The sequence below is a fragment of the Eschrichtius robustus genome, chromosome 3 (genome assembly GCF_028021215.1).
Source record: "Eschrichtius robustus isolate mEscRob2 chromosome 3, mEscRob2.pri, whole genome shotgun sequence".
NCBI lineage: Eukaryota > Metazoa > Chordata > Mammalia > Artiodactyla > Eschrichtiidae > Eschrichtius > Eschrichtius robustus.
This window is the reverse complement of record NC_090826.1, coordinates 12,371,322-12,396,952: the sequence shown is the minus strand read 5'-3', so window position 1 is coordinate 12,396,952 and position 25,631 is coordinate 12,371,322. Positions and strand designations below refer to the sequence as shown.

The following is a 25,631-nucleotide window of genomic DNA, read 5'->3' as shown; positions in this document are numbered from 1 at the left end:
AATATTAACTTATTTATTTGGTTGCACTGGGCCTTAGTCGCGGCAGGCAGGCTCCTTAGTTGCAGCACGTGGGCTTCCTTAGTTGCAGCAGGCAGGCTCCTTAGATAACCACTTTTTTTTTTTTTTAAACAGACGTAACTTTATTTATTTATTTATTTATTTATTTATTTATTTATTTATTTATTTATGGCTGTGTTGGGTCTTTGTTTCTGCGCGAGGGCTTTCTCTAGTTGTGGCAAGTGGGGGCCACTCTTCATTGCGGTGCGCGGGCCTCTCACTGTCGTGGCCTCTCGTTGCGGAGCACAGGCTCCAGACGCGCAGGCTTAGTAGTTGTGGCTCACGGGCCCATTTGCTCCGTGGCATGTGGGATCTTCCCAGACCAGGGCTCGAACCCGTGTCCCCTGCATTGGCAGGCAGATTCTCAACCACTGCACCACCAGGGAAGCCCTAGATAACCACTTTTAAGTGTTCAGTGGCATTAAGTACATTCACACTGTTGTGCAACCACCTCCCCCCATCCATCTCCAGACCACTTTTCATTGTGCAAACTCACATTTTGTACTCACTCAACAACTCCCTAACCCCCCTCCCTGTAGCCCCTAACCCACCACCCTTCTATGAATTTAACTACTCAAGACCTCACATATGTGGAATCATACAGCACCTTGTCTTTTCCTGACTGGCTTATTTTACGTTGCATAAATCTCCCTAGAAGTGTCCCCTTATGGAGTGATTTATGAATGTGCGGCCCAGAAGACAAAGGCACCCCTCAGAATTTCATCCAGACACCACCCTTCCAAACACAAGCAACCAGAAATAGGCTGGGACACGAGGAACCACAGCACAAGATGACAATTTTATGACAAGAAAAACCACACCAAACCAAACTTGGCGACTAAGAGAGAAAAGTGGCCCGACAGCTGGGAGCTGCTAGCCTGGCCCTCACCTCTGGGCCTTGGTGAGCTCCAACCTCACAGAGCACTGTAGGCGTGTCCTGGAGCCCAGCACCTCTGGGCTAGATACAAAAATGGCCAATATCCCTCATCCTATGAGCCACTGCTGCTCCCCTACCAACCACAGCTACAGCGCCACATCCTAGATAGAAAAGAATCAAGCTTCTCAACCATAGAATGCCCCTGCTTCCTGACAGCACACATCATCCGGAGCAAACCCCTGCTTCCTTAAATCCTCCCCAAACCCCTCAATACCTACCCAATTTCTAGGAGCCCCCCAACTCTCGCTTACTGAGATGCCCTGCCGTTCCCCATGCAGTGCGCCCCGCCCCCTGCAGCCAGCATGATAAACCCAACTTTGCGAACTGCGGGCATGTCCCCAGTGGTCTCTGGTTGATGGGCTTCAAAAGGACCGTGGAGGAACGCTGACAGGAGTGATGGCTAAGAACTGCCAGCCAGCACCAGACGGTACAAGGGACTCACGAGCTTGTCAGAAACCTCACCAGCCCAACACTTCTATCCCAGCAATCTTCTATGATAGATACTAGTGTTGCTTCCATTTTAGAGATGAGAAAAGCAAGGCTCAGATGATTAATAACTTGTCCACACTGTAGAGAAGCAGAGCCAGGTCTGAGACCGGGGTCACCTGCCCCCAGGTCCAGTGCCCTTTCTGTCCCCGAATCCTTCTCTCCGGAGCTGCGCTCACCAAGCCCAGCTGGTGGTGTCTGAGCTGCAGCGGGCGAGCAAGCTCACGGGCAGCATGGCCCACGTGCAGAGAGCACATCCTGAGGGCGGTGTTGACTCTGCTAAAGGATTTGGTGGCCTTAGAGGACCTCCTGCAGGGACCACCCTGGTCACCCAGCAGCCACCTCATTGCTGGTGGGTGTGTCCAGGAACAGTGCACCTGTGAGCTGGCCAGTGTAAGTCTTCATTGCTGGGGATGAGGAGGGACAAGAGTTTCTTGACCTGCTGAGAAGAGCCCCAGTTTGGGGGCAGGGGATACAGGCACTTGCTGGACATTCATGCCACACTGAGCAGATGCTCAGACATTTTCCTGGTGCTACTATCAAAGGCCAGCATTTACCTAGGTGAGGTCTTAGTTGGAACACAGACAAACTTCGAATAGTTATGCATTTATTTTCATGTATAACTAGCACATCGACATGTGACTGCATGGATATATTGCTTAGTTAACCTAAGACTAAATCGGTGAGTAAAAAAAAAAAAAAAAGGACGTTAAGTTAAAGAAAATATTAAGGAGATAATAGAATAGGAGGTCCTTGTATGATAGAAATTGTGGAGGTATGGGAAGGCCTGGAGTTTGCAACTTGCCGCTCTAAGCTTCGGGCAAGAAGCTGTGCTCTGGTCTGAAGCCCTTAAGGGGCCCTACAGAGAAACTCTCCTGGTACTTGGAGCCCAGGGCACCCTCCTAGGAGCACATGGTACATCGAGACAACCCCAGGGAGGAAAGCACATCTTGTTTAATGTGTTCATGTTCTACAAAATGTCTTAGAAGTTACAAAGCAACAAAAATGATTTTCCTTAAAAGAGAAAAAGAATCTTCTAGGTGTGGCCTTAAGAAGGCAGTGGTCACAGGGCAGCCTGGGCTGGAGGGCCCGAGTAGGGGTTGGGGGACACCCGTGTTGCTGTCCTGGAGGAATGTGTGTGTGTGTGTGTGTGTGTGTGCGCATGCGTGTGCACGGCCGTAGTCGAGGCTGCTGCAGGAGGCACACTCAGAGCTCCTGTACTCTGCTCCCCAGCAGACAACAGGCACTCAATCCATGTCTGCTGAATCACTGTTGCACACAGAAGGAGGCACCGGAAGCCAGGGTGCAGGGGTTGCTGACTTCCTTGGGTGTCAGCGTGTCATCCTTCGCTCCTGCCTCTGCTGTTCAGGTTCATTCCTGGGCCCCATGTCAGCATGACATGTCCCCAGTGTGGGAGGTCCATGGCCACGCCACCAGTAGGTCACAATCTTGTACATTTATGAACAACAGAAGGCATTTTCTTTTAAGATTCCCACCTCCCCTCCAAAAAATCTGAAGAATGTTTCTCATCACTTAAACTCCAAATTTTAAAAATAGTGCTTTTTAAGGGACTTTGCAGTTTTCCTGAAATAGTTCAGTCCTGCAAGGCAGAGCTGGTCTCAGCACCCCCAGAGCTAATGTGTCATTGCTAGGGACACAAGGTGCCATCTAGAGACTCACCCCAACTCACCCCTGGAAATGGAGGTCAAGGCCAGTGCTCACGAGGGGCCAGAGTCGTGGAGATGGGACCCCCAGGCATGATACTCATGGTACGAAAGCCTCCTGGTGCCCAGAGGAGAGAAGGAACAGCTGAGAGTCTAAAGGGCGCTCTGAGCTGGGAGGAGGCCTGGGTCCTGGACATGAGGGGCAGGCCTGCAGGCTGGTCCCTGTGTGGCTCGGAAGGAAAGTGTGCAACAGCAGGTCAGGAAGGGAGACAGGTTGGGGAGGGACCCCGAGCGGGGCTAGTGTGCGACCACGGCCCCCAGCCCACGGGTGCCCTCAGCAGCACCCCGCAGCACTCCGCTTCACGTGGCACGGCTTGCAGAAGAGACGGTTGTTCAGAGGGTAGCAGCCTTGGTCCGTGGGCTCCACAGACAGGAGGATCCTGCAGTCCTGCGGGAACAAGGCACACGCGGATGGACCCCAGGCCCGAGCACTGCGGCGTGGAGTGTGCGCAGGTGGGACTCGCCAGCGTCCACTGAGGAAATTAACGCGATCAGCTGAGGGGAGAACCGAGGACACTGGGAGAAGAGGGGGCCCTCTGGTGGAGAAGCCCCCTGAGGGGCCGTGGAAAGGGCTAGAAGGGCCTTAACACCCTCCCTGAGGTCCGGGGAGGGGTGCGGCCTGCCCCAGGTCACACAGCTGGTTCCAGAGCTGGGAGGGGACGGGGTCTCCAGGCTCAGAGTTCAGGATTCTTTTTGTTGTTCCACTGCCTGAACAGCTTCAACACTAGCACAAACCTTAATATTTCCAATTTTCTAAATCACCAAAAGATTTTACAATGAGGAGGATGGGGACTTGGGGCCCAAACTTTGCCAAATTCACCATTCTGCCACAAGCCCGCACCTCATCTGGGCCTCACTCGGGCACACGCGGGAAATAACAGGAACAATTAATGTCCAGAGACCCGGCTCAGGGCACGGCTGGCGTCCCCTGGAAGCTCCATTGATCAGAACAGAGGGGTTGGTCTCCATAGAGACAACTTCGGGGTCACGGGTGCCATCCTGACCCAGCTCGGCCAGCTGGGGAGGACACCCTTGTGTGTCTCTTCCCTGGAACTGCACCTCGAGTGTCTCAAGGGGACTCTGGGCTATTCCTAACAGCCACTTGTTCGGCATTCTGAGAGCACCAAGTGCCAAACCTAAAGTCCCACCGGGGCACATGTGACCTCTTCTAAACGAGAATCAGCCATGACCGAGTTGCACAGTTTGCGAAGGAGCTGTCAGGTGGCAGAAAGCTGGCCAAACCCAGCCCAGAAGAACACGAGGCAGAACCACTTTTCTCACCCTCAGTTTCCTCATCTTAAATGGAGACGGGAACTCCCATATCGAAAGATCATCATTAGGATTAAATAAGGTGATGTGCATGAAAGCATTTTATATATTAAAAACTACTAGCCGAGGGCTCCTCTGGTGGCGCAGTGGTTAAGAATTTGCCTGCCAATGCAGCGGACACAGGTTCGAGCCCTGGTCCGGGAAGATCCCACATGCCGAGGAGCAACTAAGCCCGTGTGCCACAACTACTGAAGCCCGCACACCTAGAGCCTGTGCTCCGCAACAAGAGAAGCCACCACGGTGAGAAGCCCGTGCACCGCAATGGAGAGTAGCCCCCGCTCACCGCAACTAGAGAAAGCTCGTGCGCAGCAACGAAGACTCAACGCAGCCATAAATAAATAAATAAATAAATAAATTAATTAATTAAATAAAATAAATAAGATACTAGCCAAGTATGAAGGTATTGTTACCCTTCCAGCAATAGTAAGAAATAACATGGACCACAAAGTAGGCAGGAATGGGGAATTCCCTGGCAGTCCAGTGATTAAGCCTCGGAGCTTCCACTGCAGAGGACACGGGTTCGATCCCTGGTCAGGGAACTAAGATCCCATATGCAGGGCAGTGCAGCCAAAAAAAAAAAAAAGGTAGGGAGGAATGGTGAAAGGAGCATGGATGGCATCTTGAAACCCATTTCCCTTCCTAGAGAAACAGCACCCACATCTGCTTAGGCCGCTGTAGTTGGAGCCTTACAGCCTGATATACAGCTGGTGGAGTCCAAACTCTGACTCATGGCAGAGCCTGGGCAATGTTCCCGGTAGCCTCAGCCAAGCTGAGCAAGGAGGAGCAGGGAGGGCTTATTTGCTCACCAGCCAGGCCCGGGCAAATGCCAGTCACCACTGGATCTAACGTGGGCTATAGCAATAACAGCACCTGAATTTCACCATTGTTCTTTCAAGATGCATTATCAGCCGGACTTTGAACTAGAACAAATCAACATAATCATGAAGCAATGTGTCAACTTCTCGACTAAACTCCCTGGTCACCCTCAGCGAAAATGCTTCTTGGTTCTACATATCTGTTTTTATTATTATTATTATTGTTTTAATTTTGGCTGCATCACGAGACTTGTGGGATCTCAGTTCCCTGACCAGGGATTGAACCCGGGCCATGGCAGTGAAAGCGCCAAATCCTAACTACTAGACTACCAGAGAACTCCCTACATATCTGTTTAAATGTGCGTAAATAAATGTTTGGAATCACTCACTGGCTGATTAAGAGATTTACTCTGTTACAAACTATTACAGATAGGATAGATAAACAACAAGGTCCTATTGTATAGCACAGGGAACTATATTCAGTATCTTGTAATAAGCCATACTGGAAAAGAATATGAAAAAGAATATATATATGTATAACTGAATCACTTTGCTGTACACCAGAAACTAACACAGCATTGTAAATCAACTATACTTCAATTAAAAAAAAGAAAGAAAGAAAGAAAAAAAGAGAGACTTGCTCTGGAGTCCCCACTTAGGTGACACCTTTGTCACCATTACCAGAGAAGACAGAAACATCGGTGACATGGAGGCGACAGGAAGAGGTAGGGGAGGACTCTTACAGCCTCCCCAGCAGGACTGACTATATAATTTGCAGGGTTCAGGGCAAAATGAAAATGCAGAATCCCTTAGTCAAAAATGACGAATTAAAAGAAAATGACAGCAGAGCTTCAAAGCAAGCACGGGACCCTTCTGAGTGTGGGGCCTGTGCGACTCCCCAGGCATTTCTTGCTGCACCGGCTTCTAACCAGCCTCCCCACCTCAGCCTCACCACTCCCTGCAGCCTGAAGTCCAGACTCCTTCGTTTGGCAGAGGGGGCCCTTTCCTTCTCTCTGGCCTCACTGTTACCACCACCATCCAGCACTCTACACTCCAGACACTCCTCGAAACTTCTACTTCCTCCGATTCTTCAGGCTGTTTGTGCCACAGTAGGATTTCACAGGCCCATACCTCTTTTTGGACTTCATTTCCCCTCTCTGAATACGTGGCAAACTCCTACTCATCCTGCAAAACCCAGGTTAAGCACTGCCTCCTCTAAAAGAGTGCCTTTGATTGCACCAGCCTTGATCACTTGACTTGATCACTGCCTTCTTTGTCCCAAAGCTGATTTATACATGCTCTTTCTTAGCACCTGAAAAGGACATCTGTGGTGTGGGCCTGCCCAGCATCCCCCAGTCTGTTTCATACAGTCCTACCTGCCTGGCCCCAGAGGTTATCAATCATAGCTCCTGGCCACTGATTGGTCCAGAATGGGCATGTGACCCATGCTGGGTGAATCAGAGGCCTTCTTGGGACTGTACGGGATCCCTAGATGGGGTTTCTAAGTTGGAAGGATATAAACCTGAGCCAACCATGGTCACGCACTGTACCCCCTGCCCCACAGAGGATGCCAGCCCACAGGAAGAGAAAATGAAGCAAACACACAAGAAAGGCAGAACCGAGAGATGGAGAGAGAGCCTTATGATATCATTTGATGTCATCAATGATATCACCATCAAGAGCCTTCCCGTAAGATCCCCTTTCTTGCAGAAAGCAGGTTGAGTTTGGTTTCTATCATTAACTCAAAGAGTTCGGATTAATAGAGCATATTTGTAATTATTTTCATTTTCATTTGTCTCTGCTATTGGATGGTGAGCAATCTGAGAGCAGAGCCCCAGCCTGGACTTGTCCCGGCCCAGGGCCTGGCACACAGCAGGCTTTCAACAGGGCTTGTGTGGTGATTGAACAGGATCAACTGCATCTTACTAAATCAGCACTGCTCCACTCACCTCACACCTGTAGCAATTCTCATGGAAGTTTCTTCCCATGCACTCGATTTTGAAGGCATCCTTCCCGTCTCGGGGGATGATGGGATTCTCACAGATGCTGCACACAGGGGCGAATTTCCTAGAGGGAAAGAAACTTATGCTCAGGAGGCGTTCACGCCAACAACCACAGAAATTAGCTGTCAGAACGCAGGCCAGCTCTGGTTCACCTCCCAGAGCTATTTCAGACCCGTTGCTATCTAACTACACCTGGAGCTACAACCACACACGCCTATTTCTTCCTGGCAGGAGCGGATGGAGAGACCTGTGTAATCAGACCCTGCTTCCCAGGGTATAATTAGCTCAAGGCAAGTTAAGTGATGGGAACATTAGAATTTAAGGAAGCAGAGGGGCACCCATTTCATTTGTCTTGTATTATAGGTCACTGCTTTTCCTTCTTCTTTCCTTTTTTACTAGGCACACCTGTCTCTCCCCTTGGGCAGCGAGCAACTCGAGGGCAGGGACGGGGCCCTGCAGATGTGTGTCGCTACCACTCCATACGGCTCCAGCTCTGAGGGGAGGCACTGCGGTCTGGGGTTTGAGAGCAAGGCCTGGACATCAGGTCAGTGGGGGTTTGAATCGCAGCTTCCATACTTACGATCGGGGAGACTTTAGGTACTTATGTACCGCATGCCTCAGTTTCCACATCTGCTAAAACAGAACCTTTAATAGTGTCTGCCTGTAAGACAGTTTTGAGATTAAATGGCCTAAACCCAAGGGGAATTGCTCAAAAAGTGTCAGCTGCAAGCAGGTGCTAAGTCCAACACAGGGTATGTGGAACAGGCAGTCCTGGATTCTGCAGGCCAGCTCTGACCCAGCCCCCAGCACTCAGGCTCGGTTCCTCCATCCCGCCTGAGCCCCACCCTGTCCTCCGTGCCCCATGCAGTGCACGGACCCCTCTTGTACCTGTAGAAATCGTCCAGGCAGTACACCTCATTTTGACTGTCCAGGGCAAAGCTCTCATCCCCGATGCACCGGGCGCAGGTCACACACGTGAAGCAGGTGGGGTGGAAGGCCTGGCCCAAGGCCCTGATGATGTGCTCCCGGACCACCTCGCCACACCTGCCACACTTCTCCAGGGTGTCCTGGGACAGAGGGCCACTGCCTCAGAGCCATCCCATGGGTGCGCCCACTCCAAGCCACAAGGGGCATCAGACTGGCTACCCACAGGGGCCCAGAAGGCAGAGATACGGAAGAGGTGCTCACATTCATGCAATTGGCCTGGAACTACTACCCCCAAACCTCCACATTGCTTAGAGGGGATCGAGTTTGGCACTATATCCCTGGTGTACAGTCAGGAATCCTGCCATGAAGCTATGACTGCATTTTTTTTGTTACTAGGAAATGCTTGAGGCCAGGGTCCATGAGGGCCCATAGGAGAAATTTCTCTAAAACTTCAGAGTCAGTAAAAGGCATTCCCAGAGGAATTGCTGTGCTTTTTATTTTATGGACGATAAACCTTGAAACTTATTACCTTTTTCCATTTGGCCACTTGGAAGCTCTCAGTCCAATTCCATGCTCCACTTTTAGGATGAGTACAGGGGTCTTTCATTCACGTATTTTTGGGGTACTAACTGTCTACCTTGATTTTCCTCTGTTTTATCTATTTATTTTATATCTCATGGTATTATATGTATCCTCTAAAAATTTTTTTTTATGTTACTGTGGTAAGAATACCTAATATGAGATCTATCCTCTTAACAATGAAGTTTTAAGTGTACAACATTATTATTATTTTTTGGCTGCACCGTGCAGCATGTGGAACTTCCCCGACTAGGGATTGAACCCATGCCCCCTGCAGTGGAAGCACGGAGTTTTAACCAGTGGACTACCAGGGAAGTCCTACAACATTATTATTGACTACAGGTATATGTGCGTTCTTATAAGCTGCCTCAAATCCTTTCTGGAATGAGGAGGGATGAGAGAGAGAGAGACAGAGAGAGAGAGGGAGAGAAAGAGAGAGAAGGAGAAAGAAAGGGGTAGGTATCACTGAGGCAGAACAGAGGGCCTCTTGCTAACCCATCCACCTTTTCCCCTGCATGTCTCTTCCCCTTCCTGTTCATCTTAACCTGATTTCCTCTGGACAGATACGTTTGGTGGGGGAAGCATTTCCCCCTGCTTCCCCCCTCCACCGTCCTGGGGGCAGCCCTTGTCTCACCAGCACACTGCTGAAGCCCCTCCTGGCTGCTCCCAGCTGTAAGCCCACCCTCACCCCTTCTTCGCCTCAGTGCCTCACCCCTGCCTGGCTCCAAGCTGGGGAAGAGCGTAAGGACACCCCCCACTGTCATGTTGATGGGGTCAGAGGGTCAGGGTGGGATGGGCTGGCTCCCTTCTCCTTCCACAGCACCTTACTGCCTGGGATCAGATCATTTTGAGCTTTCTAAATAGTCCCAATTCCAAATATTCTAACACCTCAAATCAGTAGTTTTCAGACTTCAATGTGTATCAGAATCACCTGAGAGACTTGTTAAAAATGCAGATTGCCAGGTGCTACCAATCTATAAGGACAAGGTGAGATCCACTGTACCCCCAGGTGATGCATACGTGGGAGTTCTGTATACAACCTGGAAAAACGCCACCACATGCCACTAGAGAGTTAGCAATTCTAACACCTTGGCATCCAAACTAGCTCTCTCAGACTGTCTTTGGTACCCAGAGATGCCCCGTCACACCGTGTACTGGAACCTTGTGGCTCTAGGTGAGGGAGCAGCAAGACCACGGGCAGGATGGGACTTCCCTGGTGGTCCAGTGGTTTGGACACGGTGCTTTCACTGCCGAGGGCCCAGGTTCAGTCCCTGGTTGGGGAACTAAGATACGGCAAGCCGCGTGGCATGGACAAAAACAAAACAAAACAAAACCACGGGCAGGGTTGAGAACCAGAGAGCCCTGGGGTGACAGTGTAAAAGGCTGAATGATGCCCCCAAAGATATCTGGATCTTAAGCCCTGGAGTCTGCGACTATCTTACATGGCAAAAGAGACTTTGCAGATGTGACTGAGTTAAGGATCTTGGGATGGGGAGATTATCCCGGGTTATCCAGGTGGGCCCCAAATGTCATCGCAAGTATCTTTACAAGAGGGAGGCAGAGGGAGATTTGACACAGAAGGAAAAGAGGTACTGATGCAAGATGCCACACTGCTGAGTTGGAAGATGGACCAAGGAACCAAGAAATATGGCTTTAGAAGCTGCAAAAGGCAAGGAAATGGATTCTCCCCTAGAGCCTCTGGAGGGAGCAAAACACTTTGATTTTGACTCAGTGAAACTGATTTTGGACTTCGGACCTCCAGAACCATAAGAGGATAAATGTGTACTGTTTGAAGGCACCAAGTTTGTGGTCATTCGTTATGGCAGTCACAGGAAATGAACATACCCTGGCTGAGTTCCTTCCCCTCCCTGAGCCTCAATTTCCTCATCTGTAAAATGGGTCACCAGTGCCTACCTCCCCAGATTGTTGTGGAGAAAGAGATCATACCACGTCTTCCAGGTGCCCAGCTCAGTGCCAGGCACTTGGGGAACTGCCCTGGGGCTTACCTGGTAGCAGGGTTCACAGAGGGGCCGCCCATCCTTCTGGTAGAAGCTCTGCCCGGCCAGCTGGCGGCGGCAGATACGGCACGTGAAGCACTGGGCATGGTATTGCCTCTTCATGGCCTCCACAGCCAGCTCTCGAGGGGACACGGTCTTGTGGCAGAAGGCACAGACGTCTGGGGTAGAGGAGATACAGGCCATGACCCGCCCAGCCTGGAAGAACTGTACCCAGTCGCCACCCAGAACTGGCCAGGAGTGCCAGGTCTCTGTCTCAAAGCCCCGGGCGTTGTAAATGCAGCCTCAGCTCATGGGCAGGGTCATGAGGGACATTAAAAGGAAGGTGGGGGGACTTCCCTGGTGGCGTAGTGGTTAAGAATCTGCCTGCCAGTGCAGGGGACACGGGTTCGAGCCCTGGTCCGGGAAGATCCCACATGCGGTGGAGCAGCTAAGCCTGTGTGCCACAACTACTGAGCCTGCGCTCTAGAGCCCGCGAGCCACAACTACTGAAGCCCAAGAGCCTAGAGCCCATGCTCCGCAACAACAGAAGCCACCGCAATGAGAAGCCTGCGCACCACAATGAAACGTAGCCCCCGCTCGCCGCAACTAGAGAAAGCCCACGCTCAGCAACAAAGACCCAACACAGCCAAAAATAAATTAATTAATTAAAAAAAAAAAAAGAAGAAGGAAGGTGGGGGACTTCCCTGGTGGCACAGTGGTTAAGACTCCGCCTGCCAATGCAGGGGACAGGGACTCGAGCCCTGGTCCAGGAAGATCCCACATGCCACGGAGCAACTAAGCCCGTGCGCCACAACTACTGAGCCTGCGCTCTAGAGCCCGCAAGCCACAACTACTGAGCCTGCGTGCCACAACTACTGAAGCCCATGCACCTAGAGCCCGAGCTCCGCAACAAGAGAAGCCACCGAAATGAGAAGCCCGCTCACAGCAACGAGCTGTGAACTTGTTAATAAAAATTAATAAATAAATAAAACCTTACTTTAAAAAAAAAAGATAAAGAAGGAAGGTGGGGAATTCCCTTGCAGGCCAGTGGTTAGGACGTCATGCTTTCACTGCCAAGGGCCTGAGTTCAATCCCTGGTTCCCCGGTTGGGGAACTAGGATCCCACAAGCAGCGTGGCCAAAAAAAAAACAAAAAACAAAAAACAAAAAAAAGGCAAAGGGTCTTTAAAAAGCTAAAATCAAGACACATAGTGTGGGACTTCCCTGGTGGTCAGTGGTAAAGAATCCGCCTTCCAATGCAGGGGACGCGGGTTCAATCCCTGGTCAGGGAACTAAGATCCCACATGCTGCGGGGGAACTAAGCCACAGCCACAACTACTGAGCTCGCGCGCCTCAACAAGAGAGCCTGCGTGCCACAAACGACAGAGCCCACGCACTCTGGAACCCGCATGCCACAATTACAGAGCCCGTGTGCCCTGGAGCCTGCACGCTACAACTAGAAAGAAGAAGAAAAAAAAAGACACATAGCGTTAGGACAACTGGGTTGCCATCTGCAGAAAAGTCAAAAGAAGGAACTCTGTCGTGACACCTTACACCCAGATAATTCCAAATGTATCAAAGATCTAAATGTGAAAAGGGAAACCATAAGAACGCTGGAAGAAACCAGAGGAGAATTATTTTACAACCCTGGACTAGAGAAGGCCTTGGTACATGGTAGGCACTTAATAGCCATTTATTAAATAAGTAACACACAGTGCTGGAGAGTCTGTGGGCAGACGGGCACTCCGAAACTGTTGGTGGGAATGTAGATCTGGATGACCAAGAAAGACAACTTGGCAAAAATATCACAGTGCTTCCTCTTCTAGGAATTTATCTCACAAACTTGCACCCAAGCAAAATGATCAGGTGCAAGGCGGTTCACTCAGCATTACCACCTGAGCACCTGTCCACAGGCAACTAGTTAAATGCATGTGGCTGGGCCCTGCTAAGGAATACTACACAGCTGTGAAAAAGAACAAGGAGCCTCTTTATGTTCTGATGTGGAGCGAGCTCTAAGACTGCAAAGGAATGAAAGCAAAGTGCAGAACAGCACAGAGCTTGCTATTATTTGTGGGGAAATGGGGGAAGGGTGTATTTGTATCTGCTTGCATACGCGTAAGATATCTCTGAAAGGATATGCACAAGGTATTAACAGGTTGTCTATCTGGAAGGAAACTAGGTGATACAGGGATGGGGCAGAGGAAAGACTTTTCACAGTGTGTGCCCTTTTGTGCTTTTTCTTTTGTACTATGTAAGGGTGTTATGTATTCAAAAAATTACATAGTGAAACAATTTAGGGCATTTTTGCTATCATGGCAAAGTTTGCTGATCAATATTTAAATGGATTTTAGTTATAAAGGAAAAAAGGTTAATGCAATAAAAATAAAATTGATGCACAACTATAAGGCCCATCACCGTACTGTGAGCTGGGACAGACACGGTGGCCCCTCCCTCCTGCTTCCCCCTGGAAGCTCATGCTGGGCCCCTGGGGGTCACACACAGTCCTGCCGCCCCTGTGCCCATACCTGTGGAGGCCTCTCTCTCGGGGAAGCCCACAGTCTCCTCTGGGGGAGGTGGCAGCTCCTCTTCTGTGGGTCTGAGATGACTGGGCCGAGGCTGCAGTGGAGGCCCCTCCACGAGGGGCTGCGGGGATAGAAGGGGAGAAGAGTCACCCAGTGGGGACCGCACACGGCCCTCTCAGCTCTGCTCCTCATCTGGTGGCACCAGGCGCAATTAGCCCCTTTGTACAGAGGCAGAAACTGAGGCCAGATCTCCCAGCTCCTTGCCCTGGGTTCCTTCAACCAGGGAAGTAGCTTCCTTCAAAGCTACCTCCCTCTGCTTCTAAGGAATCTCCTGGAATCAGGGTTTCCCTTGGCCTGGAACCTCTCCCATTTCTACAACGCCTCTGTTAAGCGCAGAGGATTAAATATGGGTTTTCTATGCAGCATAAGGGATTTAGGTTAGACACAGGGGAATGCCGTCCTCAGAGATGAAGGAGGCACTTAGCGGGGGGAAGGGTGTGGCACCCCTTCTCCAGGGCCCTTGAAAACCACGCCTAATTTATACCAGCCTGAAAGAGTTTTGAAGAGGGACTGCCCTGAAGTAGGAGAAGGGACCAAACAACCTCCAGGCCTAGAACCCCGAAAGGCCCCGACCCTCCCTCCCCAACCCACGGGGCTCCGTCAGGGACCAAGGGATGGCGGTACCTGCGGCGGGGGTGGGGGCAGCTGCTCTAAGTCTGAAATGAGTGACGTCCCCATCGGGGCAGGGGGCTCCTCATCGGGAGGCAGGTACACTGGAGGGGGCGGCGGCGGAGGTGGGAGGAGGTCCAGGTCGGGGAGTGCGTCCTCGCCATCCAGGGGAGGGGGAGGAAGCGAACATCCTGCAACCAGAAGGGGAGGGTGGGTTGGCCAGAGTCTCTGCAGGTGCACAGAGGAGGGGACACTTGCCCAGAAGGCCGTGCAGCATGGTGGCTAAAGGCTCAGGTCCAGGGTCACCCGGACCTGGGTTCCATCTCTGACTGCCACTGACTTGCTGTGTGTCCTTCGGCAAGAAACAATCTCTCTGAGCCTCAGTTTACTCAATTGGAACATGGGTCTCAATGGCTTAGGGCTGTTAATGAGGATTAAGTGAAATGATGCAGGTGAGGGCTTGGCACAGTGGCTGGCACGTGGCACAGGCTCAGAAAACAGTAGCCGCCAAAGCCCTTCCTAGCAAGCCTCCCCTACCCGGGCGCTAGAGCGCCTGAAATCCCCGCTGGATGGGCCTTGTGCAGACGTAAGCAAAACTAACCCCTGAGACTGTGGTTCCCAAGGTGTGGCTCCTGGACCAGCAGCATGGCACCACCTGGGACTTTGTTAGAAACACAACTTCTCGGCCTGCCATGCAGCTGCACCATCAGAAGCTTTGGGCTGGCGCCCAGTCATGGGGTGTTTAAAAAGCCCTCCAGGTGATGCTGATGTCACTCAAGGGTGGGAACCACCAGCTAGTTAAATAATAGAGTCAGGTAATGACTATTAGGTGTTGAAAGTATCAAGCGGACAGTTGGTGGCGAACTTTCCAAAGGAAAGGTCTAGCTATCATCACCTGAACCCACTGATTAACCTCAGCAGACATCAGGGGTCTTCTGACTCGTGTTATGTATAGGAAGGGATGGGCACCATTGATGAAATGTCCTTATTAAAAAAAAAAAACCCAAAACATAAAAAAAAACCAACTCAAACTAATCAGGTTTCTAGAGTTAACTCCATTTATAATAAATTTGGAAAACAGAGGGGCAAGTTGGATGAGACCACAGGGAGGCAAAGGGACAAATCAGGGTATGGGACATTCTACAGAAATGGACCCTGTTTCTTCAAGAAGTTAATGGCCTGGGAGAGACCAAGAGAGGAGATGTCCCTAGAATTAAGAGACCTAAGAAAAATGACCATATATAATGTATACATCTGTGCTGTCCAGTACAGAAGCCACCAGCCACATGTGGCTATTGAGATGTGCCGGAAAACTTAGTACTAAAAAACAATGTGAAATAGCTCATTAATAATTTTGATAATCATTACGTGCTGAAAAGATAATTTTATATATTATTTTATATATTGGGTTGCATAATATATATCATTAAAAGTAATATCATATATTTCTTTTCATTTTTTTCAGTGTGGATACTAGAAGATTTTTAATTACACAGGAGGCTTGCATTTGTGACTTGCATGATGTTTTTATTGGCCAGCACTGCTATGGACCTTATCTGGATTCTGATTCAAAGGATTAATCATCTCATTTAATTCTCCTCATTTTGTAGACAAGGAAAAGCTAAATATTCCACTGAATGATACAGCTCAAAAGAAATACAAGACACAGTGTAAACCATCCTTTCCTCTACAATCCAACAGTTAAAAGGCATTTTTATGACAATTCAGGGAAAATTAATTATGGATAGACTATTAGATAATCATAAGGCATTCCTGTTGATTTTGTTACGCATTGTTTGGCCTTGGGGTTATGTAAGAAAAAGGCCATATTTAGAGATGCACCCTGAAGAATGTGGGGCTGAAGTGACTTGATTACTGGCATTTCCTTTTAAATACTTCACGAAGGAAAAGAAAAAAAGGAACAGATGAAACAAAGGTAGCCAAATCTTGGTAACTGTTGAAACTGGATGTGGGGTATACAGGGTTCCTTGTACTGTTTTCCCTACTCCTGTGTATGTTTAAAAGTTTCATTAAACAGCAACAACCCAACAGCGAACACACACACACACACACACACACACAGACACACAGAGGACAGGAGTGGCATGGCGTGGGGCGATGGCGGGTGGGGAGGTGGCCTCCACCCTATCTGCCAGCCAGCGGGTGCTCCCGGCAGGGAGGGAGGAGGAGGGGTGGAGGATCGCCTCCATCCAGGAACACTTACTATAGTGTCACCCCCACCTCTGCAGGCTGCCCAGACAAGGGGCTGTCCAGCTCCCTGGGGAGAGGCAACTGGGCAACTCGGGGGAGAAGCCGCAGCGCAGGGCTGTGCCCACTGCCACACTCAAGGGGAGCGCTATTAATAGCGCCCCGGGATAGAGGGCATGGAGGCACTCTGCCCACCTCCTGTCATGGGGGCACAAGGCAGGCCAGGCTCCAGCGAGGTCAGACCGCCCTAGACACCCAGGGAGAGCAGACAAGAGAATGCTCAAGGCCCTGCCGCCTAAATGCCTGGGCTCTGGTCCCATTCCCTGCACGTTCGCTGGGGCACCTCTCTGGGTTCAGGTTTCCCACCCATTTGACAAAGATAAGAACCCCTCTGCCCAAGGGCTATACAGATGCGAAGCTTGTTCTAGACCTGTGAGTCTGCCCCAGAATCGCCTGGGGGCTTGTCCAAACGCAGATGGCTGGGCCCACCCCAGCGCTTCTGCTTCAGCAGGTTTGGGCTAAGCTCTGGGAATTCACCTCTTTGAAATTGCGTTTTGAATATACACTAGAATTTACATTTCCTGGGTGATGCTGACGCTTCGGGTTCCAAGGCCACACTTTGAGAACGACTCTTCTCCTCCCCAAGTCTCACCTATTAACGCCTTTGGACTGGAACAGTCGTTCTCAAAGTGTGGTCCCCAGACCAGAGCATCATCAGCATTGGCTGGAAACATGTAAGGAATGCAAATTCTCGAGCGAGCCCCACCGCAGACCTGCTGAATCAGGAAGGCCCAGGGTAGGGCCCAGCCGGCTGTGTTAGGACAAGCCCCCAGGGGATGCTGATGCGGCTAAAGTGTGACAATCTGCTCTACGTGAGCTGACTGAGTCAGGGACCAGGTCACGAAGAGACAGCAGGAGAGCTGAGGCCTCTCCCAGGACCTGCCTGAGGTTCTAGACATTCAGCTGTGAAGGGTGGGCAGGTCCCAGCTAGGGCAGGAATTCAAGAGAGAGATGGAGGGGATCTCTGCCAGGATGAAGGACACCTGACGAGACACCTGAGGACTCCAGGGGGTTCACCTGCCATCCTGGGCTGGCCTCTCGCACTAAGCGTCTCAGTGCCTCCTTGTTTGAGCTGGTGCCCTATCAGACGAGGAGCCACCTCGGGCCCCTAGGTTGTCATCCTTCCTTGCTTCTACCCAACAGTTGAGATTTCACATCACATACATGACCAAATTTCCATCTTCCAGAGGAAGAAACCGAGGCCCAGAGTGAGGAAACAGCTTGCCTAAGACCACACAGCAAGTGAATGGCAGAGCGCAACAGAAGACAAAACTATCTTTCAGGTCCTTCAACTTGCCAAATTCATTCCTGCCTCAGGGCCTTTGCACTTACTGTTCCCATTTCCCTTCTAGCTCCACTCTGTCATTTAGGTCTTAACTGCGCTGAGATGTTACCTTCTTTGAGAAGCCATCCTGACCACCCCATAAAAAGTTGCACCTCCCCAGCTCTTCACTGTGTTCTATTCTAGTAGAGTGTTTGTGTCTTCCTGATGTTATATTTTATGTTTTTATTATCTCTGTTTCCCCCACTAGGAGGTAATTTTCATGCAGGCTGAAAACCTTCTCTCTTTTCACATTCCCAGTGCCTGGCCCAGAATAATAACAGTGGGTATTTAGCACTTTCTACACGGCAGGCACTGGGCTCAACACTTCACATATGTATTAAATCATCTAATCCTCACAAGGACCCTTTGAGGTGGGTACTATCATTATCTCTATTTTACAGATTAGGAAGCTGAGGAACAGAGAGGTTAAGTGGCCTGCCAATGTCACACAGTCAAGAAGTGGGGGAGCCAGGATTCGAACCCAGGCAGGTGGGTTCCAGAGGCTGCCTGGGACACAGTAGGTGCTCAACGAGTGACCTCAGAGCCTGCCATTTCCTCCCCGCCTTGGTGATGCCTCTCACCCGGTCTCCCACCCACCGCCCTCACCCTCTTACCTCCACTGGAGAGCTGAGGTGGAACAGCTGGCACTGGAGCTGCAGCCCTGCTGGGGGGTGTCCAGGAACGGAGCCTCCCCGCAGAGCCAGCCCCGGGTGCCTTCGTGGGGGCAGGAGACGCCCGGGGGCAGCCAGGCCGGGCCTCACAACCTGCCCGCCTCACCTCCTCAACCACAGCCTCATCTCGACGTGGAGGTGCCAAGGTGATAAAGACAGACGAGGCGACCCTCTTCTCAGGCTTTGAGGCCATTGCTTCAGCTTCTGGTGGGGCTGGGGACAGAGTGAGGCGCAGGCTTGGGCAGGGTTCGGGGCATGGCAGGGGCGGGGGCAGAGGTGCTCCACCTGGGCACGCAGACACCCCCAGGGCAGGGAGCCTCTCCCCTCCCAACAAGACAGGAGCAGCCACTCCACAGTGCCAGCGCCCCACCCAGCCACGGAAGGAGCTGCGGATGTCCCACAGGGAAGGGCAGGTGCCCACCACGTGACTTGGCCACAGGGTGGGACCCAGCAGTCCTGAATACCCCTCCCCCGGACCTACACACCTGGAGGAGCAGAGGGCAGACCTGCCCTGCTCACCTCACAAATGATTAATTTCCTTCCTCTAAGGAGCGTGAGGGAGGGGCCGCTCCTCCAGCTCCCCACTCCCAGGGCAGCTGACTGCCCGTCCCAGCCCAGGGCCGCACCCCAAGTTAACTCCCTCATCTGGGATCTGGATTTTCCTGGGAAAGCTGACGTCCCCAACGTTCAGGCCAGCTCCACGGTGGGCGGGAAACAGTGTGACTCTCGTCAGAACATCAGGGCTGGATTCCAGGAGGGAAAGGGGACAGAAGAACAATCAGAGCTACCATTTACCAAGACCTATTCTGTGCCAGCGGGGCCCTAAGCACTTTCTGTTCATTAACTCACAGAGCCTCCCACTGCTGCGGCGGAGAGGCACTATTACCGCACAATTACCGTGCCCATCTTACAGATGAGGAAACCCAGGTGAAGAGGTGGAAGTCATTTGTTCAGGGTCATGCAGCAGCAGACCTGGGATCTGAACACAGAGCCCATGCTCTTGGCCACTTGGCTCTTCTGCCCTCTCCCGGCCCAGCTCACAAACCAGCATCCTTTTCTCCGCCATCAGAGTCCACATCCAATCAAGTCTTGATTCTATGGCCAGAACGTCTCACTCAAGTCTCATCTCCAGAATCACAGCCCTGGTTCAGGCACAGGGGTGAGGGTGCCTCAATGATCTCCAAACCTGCCTCCTACCCTGTCTCTGGAGTGATCTTTCTGGAGCATAAATCTATTTCTCCTCTAGTCAAAAGCCTTCCATGGCTCCCTACTACCTTCAAGATAAAGTCTAAATTTCCCTGGCCTCAACCTATTTTTGACCACCCTGGACCACGCACGGTTCCTGGACCATCTTTCTCCCTTACTTGCCCTGGCATGTTTCCACCACCTGTTTTTCCTCTCCTCCCTGCTGCAGGGTGAATTTCAGTTTTTCCTTAGAAGCCTAGCTCAAACATCACCTCCTCCATGAAGCCTGCCCTGATTCCCGACTCCAGGGCGGTTGTCTGTTCCACAGGGCAATGACAGCTGACTCACCATCACCATGTCTGCCCGCCCCCCCAACTGACAAGTGACCTCATCTACCTTCAGTTGTGTCTGTGATGTTTGTGTGACCCAAGTCCGGCTCACAGTGGACATCAAAGCATGGATCTGGGAGCGGGGCGGCATCCCCACCAGGGAGAGCCCATTTTCCTTCTCTCAGGTGGTTCCTGCAGAGAGTAGGCTCCGGGGCTAGGGATGAGGTGGGGTCATGGGCTGGGTGAGTCGACCACACTCAGCTCAGGACTGTGCCCTTTTTCTATCTTACTCTCCATATGGGCCACGCCGACATGGCCCCAGAGCCCGGCGCATAGATTCATGGGGAGGAGAGTAAATAGGGACCCAAAGAGTGAACCTGGAGAGGTGGGGCTGGGTGGGTCGGGGGTGAGGCCCCAAGGGACCCTAATGTGGACTTGGAGCCCGAGTGGCCACTCAAAGTCTTCCCTCCACTGGCCACCGTGGGCTCTCTTGGAGACTGATGGAGAATAATAATAACAAAAACAACAACATATGCTCCTAAATTCCTTTTAAATTGGTTTATGTTTGGTTAAAACCTGCAGCTCCTTCTGATAAGAAACCTGAATAAGAAACCAATATATGAATAAAGCTTTAAAGTACTTCTCTTTTGTTTCTTGTTTTGTAAGTGATGTTTGGAAGTACATCTGCTTCTGTTGGTTGTCCTCGACTTCAATTTCATACTTTGTTACAAGTTTAAGAATCTATTTTTGCAAACAATTTTCAGAGTGCATTTAACCTTTAAATGCAAGAAACAAGGGCACTCACTGATGAAGTGCTCGCCCTGTGCCAGGCACTATGGAGAGTGCTTTCCCAGCCTCAAAAGTCACCTAATTCTCAACACAGCCTGCGTTATGCCCCCACTTTATAGATGAGGCCAGGTGAGGCCCCAAGCAAGAGGTTGCAGACTTGGAATTCTAACAGAGCACCATGCAACCTGGAAGTCCAGGGGGTATCCTTGAGCCTGAGAGGACACACTTTTTCTTCCCTGGATGGCTCAGGGGTGGGGGGGAGGGGTGGGGCAAAATTCCCAGGCCTGTTCTTACCCCAGGGTGGCCCAATCCAGACCAGTTATCTGATGGTCAGCATATCCTGGGCTCATCCCCAGAGACAGTTGAGGATGCCTCCTCTGCCTCCCTCCCCTCCTGCCCTGAACCCCACTCCACCCCAGCCCACCCCCGCCGGGAAATCAGATCTGCTGGTTTCTCAGAAAACGTCCAAGGCGAACGTCCCAGCACTGAGACCAGATGTTCACAGCTGGGCAGCACTCCCCCACCCCCATCCCTCTCCCCTGCGGTTCCGGCAGGGACTTCAGGCCCCAGGGGAAGGGGCCGGGCTAGGGATTTTCAAAGCCCCGTCAGTCAGCCCCGGGGAAGGAAAGGGAGCCCCGGCTTCCCCCTGGTCCCACTGCACCCCAGGTCACCCTAGTGTGGGGTGTGGGTGAGAGAGCTCCCTGTGGGGCAGCCTCCCAGCCAGCCCAGCCCAGGGGACCCTCGGCGGCCACCCTTCCTCCCCGAGGGCGAATCTGAGATCCAGCTGGGTAAGCGGAGAAAGTGGAAACAAAGGGAAGGAAAGTCATTTCCTGTCAAGAGGAAGGAAGGAGGCTGAGATCCAGTCACCCACCCAGCCGGGCTTTCGGCTGCGGCCCAGGGCAGGGCCCAGGCTGGCTGAGCCGGAGGGCCTCCAGGGGTGGGGAGTGTACCCCACCTCACCCCCGCCGCCATACTGTCCCCTGTCATACTCCTTCTAACCCCCTCCAGAACCCTCTGGAACTACCTTTAAGCTGTAGACTAGGCTTGGTTGGGAGTTAAACTTTGCTGGAGGTGGGAGTGAGACTGAGCCCCACACCCCCTGCAGGGGACCTTGCAGCCTGGCACAGGAGGTCCCTCTTCCTTTCTCCCACCCCAGGGAAGCAGAGGCACAAAGGGCTGAGTTCACCCTGGGCCCCTTCTCTCCTGCTGGGCGACCCTGAGCAGGTCACTGAACCTCTCTGGGCCTCAGTTTTTTCATAAAGTGAGAATAATGAGGTCTTTCTGGAAGGGTGGCTGAGAGGATAAAAGGAGAGGGGGTACTCAAAATCTTGATACTTGGTAGATGCCAAGAAAAAGCTAACTGGTTATTCAGCCCCAGAGGGGGAGGAGGAGCCCCTGGGGGGCCTGCAAGGACCAGGACTTAGCTTCCATCATTATGAAGAGCAGGAATCTGGGCACTGCCCACCCCACCCTCTTTCCGGGGTCCTCAGATCCGGGCTGCAGGAGGACCCAGGCCAGGATGCCCCAGGCACACACCTTGGGAATCGCCCAGTCCCACCCCTTCCCAGCCCCCGAGAGGATCTGAGGCCCAGAGAGGGGCAGCCCTGCGGCCACTCCTTCCCCTCGCCTGACCCTGGCTGGGTAAAGGGGCCCGGAGCTCCCCGGAGCTCCGGAAACCCAGCGCCCTCCAGCAAGCAGCCCGGCGGGGCGGCCGGCCGGGTCACTGTGGGGCGCTGCCGGGGACTTTAATTCGATCCATGTGCGGGACGCTGTCCTCTTTGTGCGGGAGCTTCCGCCCTGCCCATCCCTTCTCTCCGCGTGCCGCTCCCGGGCAGGGACCCCAGCCCTCCCCCCAGAACTGCCCTCCCTCCACTCGGAGGACGGAGACCGAGGGACTGAGACAGAAGGACAGCGCCCGCGGCCCCTCGTCCCGCGGGGCCCCACCGGGAGCGACGGGGCTGGGGTCCCGGCTGGGGAGCAGGGTGGGCGCCGGCCGAGGGCTGCCCGTGCTGTCACCTGTCTGTCGCCGGGGCGGGGACGGAAGGACAGGACCCCCACCCCACCCCCGCCCCGCTTACCTGGGCCGCCCGCGCCCCCGGCGGCTCCGGTCGGTCACCCGATCGAGCAGAACCAGGAGCGGCGCGGCGCCTCCCGCCCCTCCGCCCTCTCCGCCCCCTCGGCTCCCTCCGCCCCGCCGCCCCGGCCTCGTTACCATAAAAGGTGAAGCTTGGGGGAGGGGGCCCGGGATTCCCGCCGGGCGGAAGCGGCCCCTACCTGCCCCCCCCACCTGCCCGGCCGCGCCCCGCGCCGCCCCCTCCCCGATCCCTTTGTTCCCTCGACCACTCCTCCCTTCCCCTCGACCCAGGCCTGGAGGGTGGGAGGCCTCCTCCGCTGCCCACCCTCCTCGTCCTTTGTGAACCCACAGTGGTCCTTCCCCTCCCCCTCCCCTAGGTCACCGGGGTTGGTGGCTCCACCAGTTTGGCCTGGGATCTCCCAAGGTCTTAAGAGTCAGGTGGATCTGGATTGAATCATGTGACCCTAGGCAGTCACTCCACCTTCCTGAGCCTCAGTTTCTTCGCCTCTAAAATGGGGGCAATGACCTGTCTGGGCCCTTAAGCCCTCTGCAGGCGGGTCCTAGAGTCTTGGGGGGGACAGGCTCCTCCAGGAGGCCTGGTAGACAGGGCCCAGCTGGCAATCAGGTCACCCGGTTTGCCACCCTGGGCCCTGTATCTGACCCCCTCCCGCCTCCTGCACCCCCATCCCCCAAACGTGGAATGGGTAGGGAGGAGCCGAGGCTGGGCTCTGGGGCAGGAGATGGAGCCTGGATGGGCCGCCTGAGTCCCTGGAGGCCCAGGGAACATTGCTGGGAAAAGGAATCTGGGTCTGATTCAGAGGCAAACAGATTGTTCTTTTGATTAAAGCCACAGTGGCTGAGGCCAGAGGAGCGCGGGACCCGGCGCCATCTGTGGGGAGGCCAGGCAGGGTCTGGCTCTTCTCTGTGGGCCCAAAGCTGCAGTCATGCTGGCGGGGAGGGCTCCGGGGCTGCTCTGTGGGGCTCACGCTCTTGGGGGTTGGGGGGGGGACCTGGACACCATGTCCCGTGCTCCTCCTCCTCATCCCGCCTCCTTAAATCCCTCACCTACGTTTTGTCACCGCTTCCGTCCCCCTTGTCATCCCTTTTTTCATTCCATCCTCTCAGCCACTCTACAATAACAACAGTAATAACAGTAGCTGCCGTTTATAGGGGCTCTCTATCTGATGCTCGGCCTACAGACCTTTCCATTTAATCCCCGGGAGAGCCCTATGGGAAAGGGCTGATTATCCCCGCTTCACAGACGAGAAACTGAGGCCCAGAGAGGCTCAAGGTCACACAAGAGGCAAGTGGCAGAGCTGGATTCAAACCCAGACCAGCGGGTGCCCCCGGGCACACACGTTGCCCTGCCGTCCCAGGGGCTGGTGCAACTGCCACCCTTCAAGACGGGAAGAGAGGTGACTCCTTTGCTTTTTGGCAGAGGGAGACTCACACTCAAGGCTGCCTGAGCCCCAGCTCAGGCTCATTCTCCAGCTTGGCAAGGTCACTTCCCTTTGCAGCACTGCTCAGAGCAAGATCCCTATGCCTTCCCCCAGGAGGAAGGAGGGAACCACTGGACGCCAGCCATAGGAAGGACCCTAAGGAGGAAGTGCGATCCAGGGGTTTTCAGACACTTTCAGCCATAGAACCCCCTTTTTAAGTGCTTTGTGACCCAGAAGCTTATTTAAAACAAATAAAAATGGAGCTGCCCTCCCTCTCCTCCATGATACACCCCAGCGCCACCTACTGCATCTCCAGGTGGGACAATGAGGCACCGAAGGGTTGAGCTGGAGCCTTGTCTAAGGTCACAGCGATTCCGCCTAGGACCCAGGCCTCCCCACACCTGCTCTGGGCTAAGACTGGCTTGGGAGGGGGGAAGGTCCAAGGGGTATGTGAGGTCCAGCTGCCACCACTTACCGGCTGTCCAACACCCCTGGTCGCTTGTCCCACCTCTGCCGCTGCTCCAGGGTGGAGAGGAGCGCCCCGGACAAGGGACTCCCGCACCAGCCCTGGTGTCGGTGTCACCTTAGCAGGTGCCCGGCTTCCTGCAATGGAAACCCAGGAAGTGCGCTGGATGAGAACACACGCCCTTTGTCTGCCAGCTCAGAGGCCCTGCTCCCCTCCTCCTGTCCTGCCAGGCTCGAGCAGCTTTCTGCCAAGCCCCTGAGCAAGGGGGCTCAATCGTCTATTAGGGTCGTGGCAGCTGAGACCCTGGGTGGCAGGGAAGGGGTGGGAGAGAGGGGCAAGATCCAGGGCAGTGGGGACATTTGCTGCTGTCCAGTGTGCTGGGGAACACGGCACCTACTGCCCACAGAGCAGTCGGGCACCTACTGTGTCCTCGGCTGCCTTGCGGGCTCTTAGTTCCCCGACCAGGGATTGAACCCCAGGCCCTGGCAGTGAAAGCGCTGAGTCCTAACCACTGGACCGCCAGGGAACTCCCAACAATAATGAATATAATTACCAGCGGTGAAGTGTGCTATAAAGGAACGAGCAAGGGGCTGAGACAGAATAAGGGGTGTGGGTGGGGCTAGGGCAGGCCTCTCCGGGAGGAGATGAGGAGGAACCAGCCACGAGAGCAATAGGGGAGGGCATTCCAGGGAGAGGAAGGCAGTAGGGAAAACATGGGCTTTGAGGTCAGACTTAGGCTTAACTCCTAGCGCTCTGGTGCTGGCTGTGACCTTGGACAAGTTCCTTCCCTCTCGGAGGCTCTGTTTCCTCACCTGTAACATGGGGCAGCTGGACTGATTGACCTCAAATGAAGACACGAATGCTCCCCTTTGCAGAGCTGCTGGGGACAGAGGCAGGGAAAGGGCGCACCAGGGCCCGGTCCAGAGTTGGTGCCTCACCAGTGGTGGCGCTGGCTGTTCCCACATCACTCTCACCTGGTTTCTAGAGCTCTCTGCTCACAGGGTCCCTTTGCTCTGCAGCTAGATCCAAGAAAAGTGACAGG

The 25,631-nt window shown here is 53.2% G+C and overlaps 1 protein-coding gene across 2 annotated transcripts; it reads right to left on the bottom strand.

Annotated features, from left to right (window-relative positions):
- Positions 1-2,070: 2,070 nt before the first annotated feature.
- On the bottom strand, positions 2,071-22,774 carry FBLIM1 (filamin binding LIM protein 1). Of its 2 annotated transcripts, XM_068538960.1 has the most exons (9): positions 22,689-22,774; positions 18,934-19,050; positions 18,251-18,520; positions 14,060-14,235; positions 13,379-13,496; positions 10,864-11,033; positions 8,240-8,418; positions 7,298-7,415; positions 2,071-3,592 (listed from the first exon to the last, which is right to left on the bottom strand). In XM_068538960.1, the coding sequence occupies exons 2-9, from the start codon at positions 18,950-18,952 to the stop codon at positions 3,479-3,481; spliced, it is 1,164 nt and encodes a 387-aa protein (XP_068395061.1). In that variant the 5' UTR covers positions 18,953-19,050; positions 22,689-22,774; the 3' UTR covers positions 2,071-3,478. The 2 variants fall into 2 exon arrangements, with proteins under 2 accessions (XP_068395061.1, XP_068395062.1); XM_068538961.1 differs by lacking the exon at positions 18,934-19,050.
- Positions 22,775-25,631: the final 2,857 nt, after the last annotated feature.

Coding starts and splice junctions, on each gene's coding strand:
- FBLIM1 (XM_068538960.1), bottom strand. Junction 14,236..18,250: donor ACCTCAGCTCTCCAGTGGAG/GTAAGAGGGTGA, acceptor TTCTGGTTGCAG/GATGTTCGCTTCCTCCCCCT. Junction 8,419..10,863: donor TCTGTGAACCCTGCTACCAG/GTAAGCCCCAGG, acceptor CCTCTGTCCCAG/GACACCCTGGAGAAGTGTGG.